We start from the raw sequence: 12,277 nt of genomic DNA on the forward strand, positions 1-12,277 counted from the left end.
TTTATCATCTTCCAAAAGTACTCAAGAAGAAACTTAATGACATAAACTTGAAGTTTGTGTCAAATCTTGGAGTGATATTAAATATCTTCAATCTAAGTTTATTTACAAAGGTTAGTTGAGTATATATAATGCATTAGAATAGATGAATCGAGGGGCCCCTTGGTGGCTCAGTCAGCTAAGCATCTGACTTGGGCTCAAGTCATGATCTCGCAGTTCGTAGGTTCAAGCCCCACATCGAGCTCTGTGCTGACAGCTCACAGCCTGGAGCCTGCTTCAGATTCTGTGTCTCCCTCTCTCTCTGCCCCTCCCCCACTTGCGCGCGCGCTCTCTCTCTCTCTCTCTCTCTCTCTCTCTCTGTCTCTCAAAAATAAATAAATGTTAACAAAAAATTTTAAAAAAGAATAGATGAATCTGAACCAGTATATGCAGGCTCCATTCATCATTTTAAAAGTGTATGTCCTCAATTGGTGCTTCAACAAACTTCTTTTGTTCATGTCTGACCAGGTGTCTGAATAATTTTTTAAGTTCTTAGATGGAAAAACTTAAGAATATTCAGCGTGTCTTTTTAGTTAGATTATTCTGGAAGTATATGGCTTTACAGATAACTCAGGATCTTCTCAAAGAGTTACAAATGAAATTTTATTGTTAGCTATATTTTATTATTAACTATCTTTTTATGCCTATAAGTGATTACCATATGTGTTCACTGCTTAATTAATAATATTTAATTATTTCAAGGTGTACAGGGTGTTCCAGAGATGAAGTAAGGTGAGTTCAGGTTATGCAAGAACTTCAATATAACTACTGTGTATATATAGCTCATAGGGTAGCAAGGGAGGTAGTAACATTCAGGATAGGGTGAGGTTTTTAAAAGCCCTGATGTTAATAGGGAATTCTTGGAAATTTTATAGAAAAAGAGTAATGTGATATATTCATTTTTTGTAACTAGTTACGGTGTCGGGAGGATTATAATTGAAGAGGGCCCAGAGGCAGGGAGATTGGTTAACAGAGTATTGCAAAGTTTAAGTGAAGCTGAGAAATGGAAGGAGAGAATACAAGCTGATTTTAAATAGTATTTGGGTGAAAGAATTGATACCACCTGATGACGGACAGGAAGTGGACATCAGACATGACTTCATCTTTTCTACTTTGCCGGTCTCAGAGAGATGGGTGGTCAGGCACAGCTAGTAACTCAAGGTTTCAGACAAGATTTAGAAAGGAGAATAACCATTCCTGATTTTTCACAGGTACAGCAGCTCTAACCAAGCCTAAAAGTATTTGTGTGAGATGACATTTAGTACCAGAAATTTTTCTGTATTGCATCCCAGATGTCACTCCCCTCAGCCCTAAAGTGCAAGAAGGGCATTAAACTGCTGAAGCCCTTCCAGCAGTCTTCTCTGTTTCTGCAGGATACCCTTGTATATATTGTCATTTTCTTTTTATACAATAAAAAAACCTTGAGAAGCATAAACCCTAATTATTATTCTCTAAATGAATATCTTCATAACTTTTAAAAAAATTTTTTTAACGTTTGTTTATTTTTGAGAGACAGAGCATGAGCATGAGCATGAGCAGGGGAGAGGCAGAGAGAGAAGGAGACACAGGATCTGAAGCAGGCTCCAGGCTCTGAGCTGTCAGCACAGAGCCTGACCCATGGCCTGAGTCCACAAACCATGAGATCATGATCTGAGCTAAAGTCAGACACTTAACCAGCTGAGCCGCCCCATCTTCATAATTTTTAATGTAGCCTTTCATATTTAGATAACATACTAACTACTGTTTATGGGGTGCTTATTACATATCAAGCGTTGTACTCAACACTCTATATACATTGTAGAGAGAATTAAATGAGACATTTTATGAAGTTGTAGGTACTAGTATCCCTGTTTTGGAAATGAAGAAACAGACACAGTGAGTGTGATTTGCCTATGATTACAGACTATTTAAATGGTAAAACTAGATACATCTGATTCTACAGTGCAATGCAGATTCCCATGTTACTGGTCAAGGCTGTAAAAACTGATAAAAGATCTCTTAGCAAAATGGTAATTTTGGCGGTAATTTATTTGAGAAAGAAATTTGTTTTTTTAAGAGAGTTTCAAACCCCACTTTATACTTCAGGGCTGAGTGTGAATCATTAGAACTTCATAAAGGCATTTATAATTTTGAAAATTAGTAAATAGGCCTTTATTTTTCCATAAAATAGTATGATTTTTTTTTACAGAATCTATCTCTCTTTACTACTTACCTAAAGCCCAACCTCCACTTGTAACAAGAGCATGTTCTCCTGCTCAAAGACACAGCTCCAACAATTATCTCCTTTGAAGAAAGGAAAAGGTTTTCCTTTTCTACCAACTATTCCCAACTATTGTTACTAACAAACATTATTTCTCCCATCTTTATTTATTTATTTTTGTTTTTAATTTTTTTTTTCAATGTTTTTTATTTATTTTTGGGACAGAGCGAGACAGAGCATGAACGGGGGAGGGGCAGAGAGAGAGGGAGACACAGAATCAGAAACAGGCTCCAGGCTCTGAGCCATCAGCCCAGAGCCCGACGCGGGGCTCGAACCCACAGACCGTGAGATCGTGACCTGGCTGAAGTCGGACGCTTAACCGACTGCGCCACCCAGGCGCCCCATATTTCTCCCATCTTTAAAAAAAACTTATTTTTTAATTGCCACTTCCTCCTGTAGCCACTGGTTCATTTCTTTGTTTCCCTTTGTAACCAAATACCTGCAGTTTTATATATTCATTCTTTACCCTCGTTTAGAAAAAAATCTGTTACCAAGGGGGCACCTGGGTGGCTCAGTCGTTTAAGTGTCTGACTCTTGATCTCAGTTCAGGTCTTGGTCTCAAAGTTGTGAGTTCAAGCCCCGTATTGGTCTCCATGCTGGGTGTGAAGGCTACTTTAAAAAAAAAAAAAAAAAAAAAAATCTATTACCAAGCTTTTGCTTCCCTGTGCCACTCTAACAAAGCCATTCTTATCAAAAACTCCGGAGACCTTCATATTGCCGAAAATCTAGTTGTCACCTTCTCAGTTCCTATCTTACTTGACCTGTCAGCAATATTTAATACAGTTGACCACTCCTCACTCTTGGAAACATATCTTTGACTTTCAAGATAACTATACTTTGATTTTGCCCCTTTCTTACTGGCTATACCTACTCACTCTCTTTTCTGGTCCTCTTCATCTCCTTGTCATCTTTTGTAGCTAGCTGCCTTCATGGCATTTCTATTTGTTTATCTGGTAAGCATTTTAAATTTAATATGTGCAAAAAAAAAATTAATATGTGCAAAAGCACACTTCTGTCCCTCCAACCCTGCTCTACCTTTAGTCTGCCCCAGATCAGTTACAGATAACTCATTTCCTCTTGCTCAGAGCAAAAATTTTGAAGTCATCAACCTCTTCTCTTTCTTCACATTCTGTCTTCTATTCATCAGCAAATGCTTTTAGTTGTGTCTTCAAAATTTATGATTCTCTTATCATCTCACAGACACCATCTTGATCCAAGCTACCATTATCTCTTGTCAGAATCACTGCAAGATTTTCTTAAGTGGCCCCCCAGCTTCCTTCCTTGCCCTCACAGGTCTGTTCTCAGTGCAGTTCCTGTTAAACTGTAAATCAAATTGAATTATTGTTCAACTGAAAAGGTTCCCCATCCAAATGAGTACAAGTTTAAATGATTATCATGCCCTGGGATACTGTGTGATCAGTTCCCAGTTATCCCGTCCTCATCTTACTACTCTATTCTAGTCCCTTGTTTACTCACACTGCTCCTGTTCCCTTAACCCATAGGCAGGCTCCTCAGGTCCCTTGTGTTTACAGTTTCCACTGCTTAACCTTCCACTCCTGGGTATTCTAGAGCCTTGTTTCCTTACTTTCTCCATGTCTTTAGATGTTACCTGCTTTCTGATGTCTGTCTTGACCACCCTGTAGAAAATTGTGGAATTCCTCATCCTTCCACACCTCCTGCCCACTAGCCCCTTCTTTGCTTTGTTTTTCTCCAGGGCACTCAGGACTTAATAACATATTTTGATTTCTTTCACACTATTTTTTTTTAAGTTTTTTTAATGTTTATTTATTTTGAGAGAGAGAAACAGCGCGTGAGCAGGGGAGGGACAGAGAGAGAGGCAGCATCTGAGGAAAACCCCAGGCTCAGAGCTATCAGCACAGAGCTTGACGTGGGGCTCAAACTCACGAGCCTTGAGATCATGACCTGAGCCGAAGTTGGATGCTTCACTGACTGAGCCACCCAGACACCCCATCAGCTAATTTTTAAACCTTAACACATAAATGGATTTTAAGTAAGTTTTTGCATTTTGATGCTTACATTTTTCATAACTTCTTTTAAACCATAATTTGAATCAGATATTTATCTACTCTAGGATGAAGTTTTCACATCTATAAAATGAACAAAAAATTTGCTTGAGCACCAACTAAATTGAAACGATAGGAAAATATAGTATGTTCAGTCAAAAGGAATCTCAAAAAATTTCTTCTCTGGAAATGCATAGCTTCCCCCCAAGAAATTATGTTACATACAATTTCCACTTTGCTTTTTTTTGTTATATCCTTCCTAGTCATCACTTTTCAACAGCTATGTTAAGTAAAGGAACAATTATTGGTCATTTGATTATAAACGGCAGATAATCCACTTGCAACCCTTCTTGTTTATGCCATCTTAAAAACAATGGCTTCAGATATGGAAATGAGCAGTTTTATATGTTGTCCAGGAAGACTCATCTGGAGGCAGAAGTGATTAATTCAGATACTTTCCCTGTAAATAAGCTTGTCATGTAAATAGCCTGTTTCAGTCCCCTTTTTGTTCAAACTGGAAAGAATGTATTCACTTTTATTAACCAAAAATATTTTTACATGGAGGCAGGAGAATGGGTTGCTTAGTTGTGCCTAGGGAGCTCTTCTGACATCCATGTTTTTTTCACTATTTATTCTTGGTAAATTTCAAGTTCTGAGACATCAGTGGTGTTTATTCAGGCCAAGCATGCCCTTGGCATTCCCAAACTCTGATTTGTTCCTGTTAGAATTTCAAAGGTTCCTAACGTTTTTCTCATTCTTGCAAAATGAGAAAGTTTTCTTGCCAAACTTTTCAAGTATAAATTTGATTTGTCATATTGGCACCATGAAATTTATCTTCTAGTAGTAGGAAAGTATGTTCCATGTACAGAAATACATTGTTACATTTTGTACTGAGGTTTCAGGTTTTGGTTGTAAGATAATTCTGGATAAACTTTAATATATCAAGTTTTGAAACATTAGTTTGCATAGGAAATACATCTGTTTTATTGTAATATTACAATTCTCTTATTTAGTGAAGTAATGAATACTTAACTCTTCAAGTTTCTTGTTTGAAGGTCATAGTTGAAATGATGATATCTTCCAGTTTTTGTCCCCGTAATTCCTGCTTTATGCTTATTTCTCTGACATAGTTATTAATAGCACCCTCTTTCACTCTTAAAAATGCCTCAAGTTGAAAAATACATTGTTTGCACACTAGTTATTATACTAGGGCTCTCACTTTTGGCTTTACATAGGAATGATGGGATTTCTTTTCCCTTTTCTACCATCTTTCCTCTCTGCCTCATGTGCATAAATACAGGGTGGATGGGAGAGATAAGTATGTGTATCTCTGATATGTCCATATGAGAGATGGACTTCGTAGGATGTAACATGAAAGAATCGTGAAAAACATGAAAAAAAAAAATGTTAGCTTTCTAAACGCATTTTTAAGAATGAAATATTTTAATTTTGTATTTAAAACATTCTAATTCTGGCCATTTGGCCAACTTCCAACATCATTCTTTATTATTATTCATTACATTTGATTATATATTCATTTGGACTTCTAAAACTTTGGCTTCTTTAACTTATACATGCTGCACATAGTCTCTATCAATTTTTCAAGTTTGTCCTTTGAAGAACATTAGAATTCTTGCTCTTCCAAAACTGTATGTTGTTACATTTCTAATGCATTTAACATTTTTAAATGGATAATTTATTAGTTATATGGCAATTATGGTTTTATCTGTGGCCAGAATATAATCCTTCTGGTGTTTTATCAAACCAGTCTAAGTTTATGGGGCGCCTGGGCGGCGCAGTCGGTTAAGCGTCCGACTTCCGCCAGGTCACGATCTCACGGTCCGTGAGTTCGAGCCCTGCGTCAGGCTCTCGGCTGATGGCTCGGAGCCTGGAGCCTGTTTCCGATTCTGTGTCTCCCTCTCTCTCTGCCCCTCCCCCGTTCATGCTCTGTCTCTCTCTGTCCCAAAAATAAATAAATGTTGAAAAAAAAAAAGAAAACAGTCTAAGTTTGAAGGAGCATGGGCTGTAAGAAGTTTTTATGTAATATAGTCGCAGTCTTTACAAAGCTTATCTTTAATTTAACATTTGTGCTACGAGATGACCATATAAATCTTATAATGACAGAACTTCCCAAGGAGACAACTTCTGTGACACAAAGGGAATCTTACTAAACGTAGCAGCGTGACATGATAAGGAGCGCGCACTCTAGAACTAGACAGCTCGGGTTTACATTTGGGCACCATCACTCCCTTGCTGTGTGACGGTAGATAACTACTCTGTGTTTCAGTCTTCTCCTTTGTAAAATGGAGATAATGAGACAACCTACACTTTGCGGGGTTGTTGTGAAGATTAAATGAGTCATAGTACGTAAAATGCCTAAAATAGTTACTAGCACGTGGTAAACATCTATATGTTTGTTATTACTATGATTGTCAGTGGAATATATTCGGTTTATGTCAGACACCTTAAAAGTCAATTGATAATATTAAAGGCTTAAGTACTGTATCTCTATATTTATGTTAAAAGGAATTGTGAGCCTTCTTGTATGCAGGTTGTGTATGAGTGGAGATGTGGAAGGTATGGAAACTGTTAGGAGATTAGGTTCACACAGAAATCTTACCAGCAGACATCTAGGAGAGAGCCTGTTGGTAGAAACCTCAGCCTCTAGCATTTTTTCAGACTCATTTTCTTTTTCTTTTTTTTTTTTTTTTCTTAATGTTTATTTATTTTTGAGAGAGAGTGAGTAGACGAGGGGCAGAGAGGGAGGCAGAAGATCAGAAGCGGGCTCTGTGCTGATAGCAGAAAGCCCCATGTGTGGTTCGAACTCACGAATGCGCGATCATGACCAGAGCCAAAATGAGATGCTAAACAACCACCAAGCACCCCTAGTTTTCTTTTTTTAAATTGCCCTTTTTGTCCTTCAAGGTCCAACTTACATACCTTCCCTTCATACACTCACCTCTCTTCCTCCAATTAAAAATAATCAACTCTTCTTTGTGGCCTTGGAATTTTATTTGTGCTTTAATATAGCACTAACTATAGTTAGCTGGATGATATAGATTGTAGCATGGTGAATGCACTAGGACCTTCTAATCATATCTCTTCTCACAAGCCCTTTTGTTAGTTTATTCTGGGTTTTATTTCATTCTCTGTGACTTGCTTTTACTTCTAATGCCCATTATTGCAGAAAGGAAATATAGTTAGGGACTGAAGCTTCTCCACCTACTAACTGTTCATGATTAATAGTACTATAATGGCAATCTACTTGGAATTTTGCTATTGAAATAACTTACAGAACAATGAAGCTATCTTTGAGAAATGAAAATTGCAACCAGTTTATGATGACTTACTGACTGAAATATATAGATCATCTAGGAATGAAAAATACATCATTGTTTAATATACTTAAATAATTTAATTCTGTCTATAAAATTAAATCTCATGTTTCCGTTAGTTTGATGATAGAATATTTTTTGAAGATCATTGCAATCAGGATGATGTCAGAAAATAATGACATGCCATTTTGTGATCTCTATTTTTAAATGCACTTCCACTTAGAGAATAATATATAAAAGCTATTTTCTTCTTAATAAGTTATCTGTACTCCAGTTTTTTGTGAACTATTTATTTCTGGTTCATAAACCATTTGATTGAGGAGTCTCTATTGGTTGATACGTTTTAAATTTTAACTTTGTTGTTAGTATCACAATGTAAAAGATGACATTTCATACTGGCACAGCAAGTAAGCATTTCTGTCCAATAGTTATTACATAGATTTATTTAAACGATGTGGATTTTCATGACTTTCTACTGATATTCTCCATGAATAATAAACACAAAACTCTAATACCCAATCCAGGTCTTTATGGGAGATATGGTAATATGATGTAAAAAAACACTTGCTTTAGCCAACTTGACAATAAATTATATTTAAAAAAACACTTTGTTTGCAGTAGACATGGTTGGACACAAATTAGAGCTTTAACATAGGCTGTGACTTAGAACTAGGTACTTTAAGCTCTTGAAGTTATAGTTTACTTCACTATAAAAAAATGGTTAGAAAATAAACATATGGGATTTGTAGGAATTATATGAGCAAAATTATTTATGTTATACTCTATATTTATTTGTAACTATGTTAGAGAAGTGGATTTTTAAAAAATTAAGTGGGTCTCTGAAAAAAGCTTACTGTTGGTATTTTTCTTGATCCAGACTTCCACTTTAAGAAAAAAACAAGATTTGATCTTTAAAGGCGCTCATATCTTGCTGTGTCATAACCTAATTATTCACTCTTGTTACCTTCTGCTTTTTGGACATTACCCTTAGATGTTATTAAATGTGTCGTTCAATTTCAGTTCCTGCTATCATCAGTACTATTAGTGGGTGCCTCACCTAACGCTCTGACTTCATACTTTCTTGAGCCCTACAGGAATATCGACTTAGCTTCACTTAGCTACTTCAGTGGTTACACCCTGGATCTTGGTATCCACTAAAATTCTACCCTGGGAAGTACTGTTCCACCTCCAAATCACCATTCTTTAGCAGCAATCTCTAGTCTTTTATCCTCTTTGTACACTACATTTATCTGTTTGTCATCTTATCAGGACTACATGTCCTTTGTCTCTTCTTCCTAACCTATCAGCCCTCAGTTCTCTTCTCTTCCATTCCTCTGTAAGTGAGATCCCAAGGGTCATCGCTTCAGCTAGCTCATATCCCATTTGTTCCCATTTTGACACTTGTGATCTCTATGTTATATTTTTTCATTTAAAATATTTTATAGAATATGGGGCGCCTGGGTGGCGCAGTCGGTTAAGCGTCCGACTTCAGCCGGGTCACGATCTTACACTCCGTGAGTTCGAGCCCCGCGTCAGGCTCTAGGCTGATGGCTCAGAGCCTGGAGCCTGTTTCTGATTCTGTGTCTCCCTCTCTCTCTGCCCCTCTCCCGTTCATGCTCTGTCTCTCTCTGTCCCAAAAATAAATAAACGTTGAAAAAAAAATTTTTTTTAAATAAATAAATAAATAAAATATTTTATAGAATATTTATTAACTTCTCAAGACCTCAGTTTTCTTGTGGGTACTGTGTGAGTAATTATACTTACCTCATTAGATTATGGTAAGGATCAAACAAGTTATATATACAAAGTGTTTAGCCTACCTTTAACCCATGTAGAGATAATTTATGGAGAAAGATACTGGGACATTTAGAGGCAGACCATGTTTGCACCTGTACTAGTGTGTGTTGCTACAGAAATACCAAGCCAGGTAAATTCATATAATATCCACCTTAGGTCACCAACCTCAAGTGGGTCCTTAAGATTGTCAGATAGTCCACTCTAAGCAAGTACATTTATGAATCTTTAGGAAATAGATACTTATGTATTTGGAATAATTGAGTATATACTTAAATTTTAGAAATCTCCGAGAAGCAAGGGACAATGCTGTAGCTGAAAAGGAACGAGCAGTGATGGCTGAAAAGAATGCTTTAGAAAAACATGATCAGCTCTTAGACAGGTAAGCATCCTGCATGTCTGGAAATGTTAAAACTCTTTGATTTTTGTTCCTGTTACTTTTGATTTTAGAAAAAATATTTTTAAAAGAAGTATATTTATTTCAAGTGAACTGTAGTTTACATGCATTGTTTTTGTAACATATAACTGGCATATACTAAAACAAGATAATAGAACAGTTCAGTCACTGTCCAGTTTCCTTATACCCCCTTTGTCCATCTCAACCACTGCTGCTCAAGAGACAAACACTTCCTCATTTCTGTCACCATAGCTTAGTTTCACTCTTCCTGGATTGAAAATAAATGGAATTGCACACAATGTAATCTTTTGTGTCTAGCTTCTTTCACGCCACATTATATTTTCATCTATTTTGTTGTTGTATCAGTAATTCATTCCTTACTGTTGCTGGGTAGAAATGTACCACAGTTTGTTTATTCACTTACCTGTCAATGGACATTTAGGTTGTTTCCATTTTGGAGCTATCATGAATGAAGTTGCTGTGAAATTTTCTATAAAGTCTTTTGGGCATATGTTTTTATTTGTCTTAGATAAATTTTCTCTAACACTGGAATTGCTAGTCATAAAGTAGCTGGATGTTTTACTTTCAAAGAACTTACTGAGGTGCCTGGATGGCTCAGTTGGTTAAGCATCTAATTTCAGCTTAGGCCATGATCTCATGGTTCATGGGTTTGAGCCCTACGTCAGGCTCTGTGCTGGCAGCTCAGAGCCCTGGAGCCTGCTTTGGATTCTGTGTCTCCCTCTCTCTCTGCCCCTCCCCTACTTGCACTGTTTCGCAAGAAAATTAATAAACATTAAAAAACAAAAGAAACTATTGAACTTAACTCCAAAATTAAGTTCATTATATACTCCCCAGTTCATTTCTTAACAATCTGTATGTTCTGGTTTATGTGTGTTGGAGGAAGGGGAAGAGAGAAAATGATTTGTCTTTAATTTATCAATAGAAAAGTATATTATTTTTAATAGTCTAGTTAATAGGAAAATCACTGATGAGTATTAAGGTAAATACCATTGCCTCATTGAACAGCCTAGACTTTCCGTGGTTTGACTACATGCAAATAGAATGGTTACCTTTTTAAAAAAACTTTTTATTTTGAAAATAATTTCAGACAGAAAAGTTAGTAGAATAGTACATCAAGTACATATACCTTTCATATACTGATAAACTTAGAAAATAACTGAATGGAGCTTTTAATTGTGTTAAATGAAGACTTGCAGATTCATTTGTGATTTTAGCAATACATGAAACTAAAAATTGAGGCAACTCTTCATATAATTAACCTATGACCAAAATCTTGTAGAATGACTCAAATTATTAAACTTCTGAATTCAAATCAACTTTATAAGCATGATACATTAGTAAATACAATATTAGAGAAATCTTTTCTGTAATGTGGAAATGTATCTAAATCTGAACATTTTATATTAAAATAAATTTCTAAGTCAGCTGTTTTTATTGGAGTGCTGTTATAACCTTAAAATCTTTTATTATGTATAATCTTTCCATTTACAAAACTATATGGTTTACATAAAAGATTTGTCTCTTTGTTGATGTTTTGAACGTGACATATTTAGGAATGGCTCTAGAATAATATTTGTGGACAAACTAACAAACTTTATTTTTTTTTAATGGTTATTTATATTTGAGAGAGAGCAAGAGTGCACAAGCAGGGGAGGGGCAGAGAGAGAGACAGAGACAGAATATGAAGCAGACTCCAGGCTCTGAGCTGTCAGGACAGAGCCCGACGTGGGGCTCGAACCCACGAGCTGTGAGTTCATGACCTGAGCCAAGTCGGATGCTTAACTGAGTGAGCCATCCAGGTGCCCCCAAACTAACAAACTTTAAAAAAAAGTGTAAGATTTTTTTTTAATGTTTATTTATTTATTTTGACAGGTAGCGCACCAGTGCACGAGTAGGGGAGGGGCAGACAGAGCAGGAGAGCGAGAATCCCAAGCAGGCTCCACACTCACATGGAGCCTGATGAAGGGCTCAATCCCATGACCATGAGATCATGACCTGAGCCAAAATCAAGAGTCAGACACTTAACTGTCTGAGCCACCTAGATGCCCCAAGAAAGCATAAGATTTTAACTAGTAAACCAGAACTTATATACAGGCAGAATTTCATAACTTACTAGCTTTGGTATGTTTTTGTGAATTTGGAGAAAAGAGAATAGTAGTAAATCTGACCTTAAAACTGGTAGGGGGACCTGGTGTCTCAGTCAGTTGGGCATCTGACTTCGTCTCAGGTCATGATCTCGTGGTTTGCGAGTTCAAGCCCTGCATCAGGCTTTGTGCTGTCAGCTCAGAGCCTAGAGCCTGCTTCGGATTCTGTGTCTCCATCTCTCTCTCTGCCCCTCCCCTGGTCACGCTGTCTGTCTCTCTCTCAAAGATAAATAAACATTAAAAAGAATTTTTTTTACTTGGCTGTT

General features: G+C 36.7%; 1 protein-coding gene across 8 annotated transcripts in view; it reads left to right on the forward strand.

The window, feature by feature from the left end:
• Positions 1-12,277, forward strand: part of PIBF1 (progesterone immunomodulatory binding factor 1) — a 208,321-nt gene that overhangs the window by 52,293 nt on the left and 143,751 nt on the right. For all 8 annotated transcript variants that reach the window (XR_007150468.1, XR_007150467.1, XR_007150471.1 and 5 more), the window contains exon 10: positions 9,733-9,831. Coding sequence is in view for 5 of the 8 variants with exons in the window: in XM_047850739.1 (XP_047706695.1) it covers positions 9,733-9,831 (99 nt within the window). In the remaining 3 variants the exon portion in view is untranslated. The remainder of the gene's footprint in view (positions 1-9,732; positions 9,832-12,277) is intronic.

Source organism: Prionailurus viverrinus, chromosome A1 (assembly GCF_022837055.1).
Source record: "Prionailurus viverrinus isolate Anna chromosome A1, UM_Priviv_1.0, whole genome shotgun sequence".
NCBI lineage: Eukaryota > Metazoa > Chordata > Mammalia > Carnivora > Felidae > Prionailurus > Prionailurus viverrinus.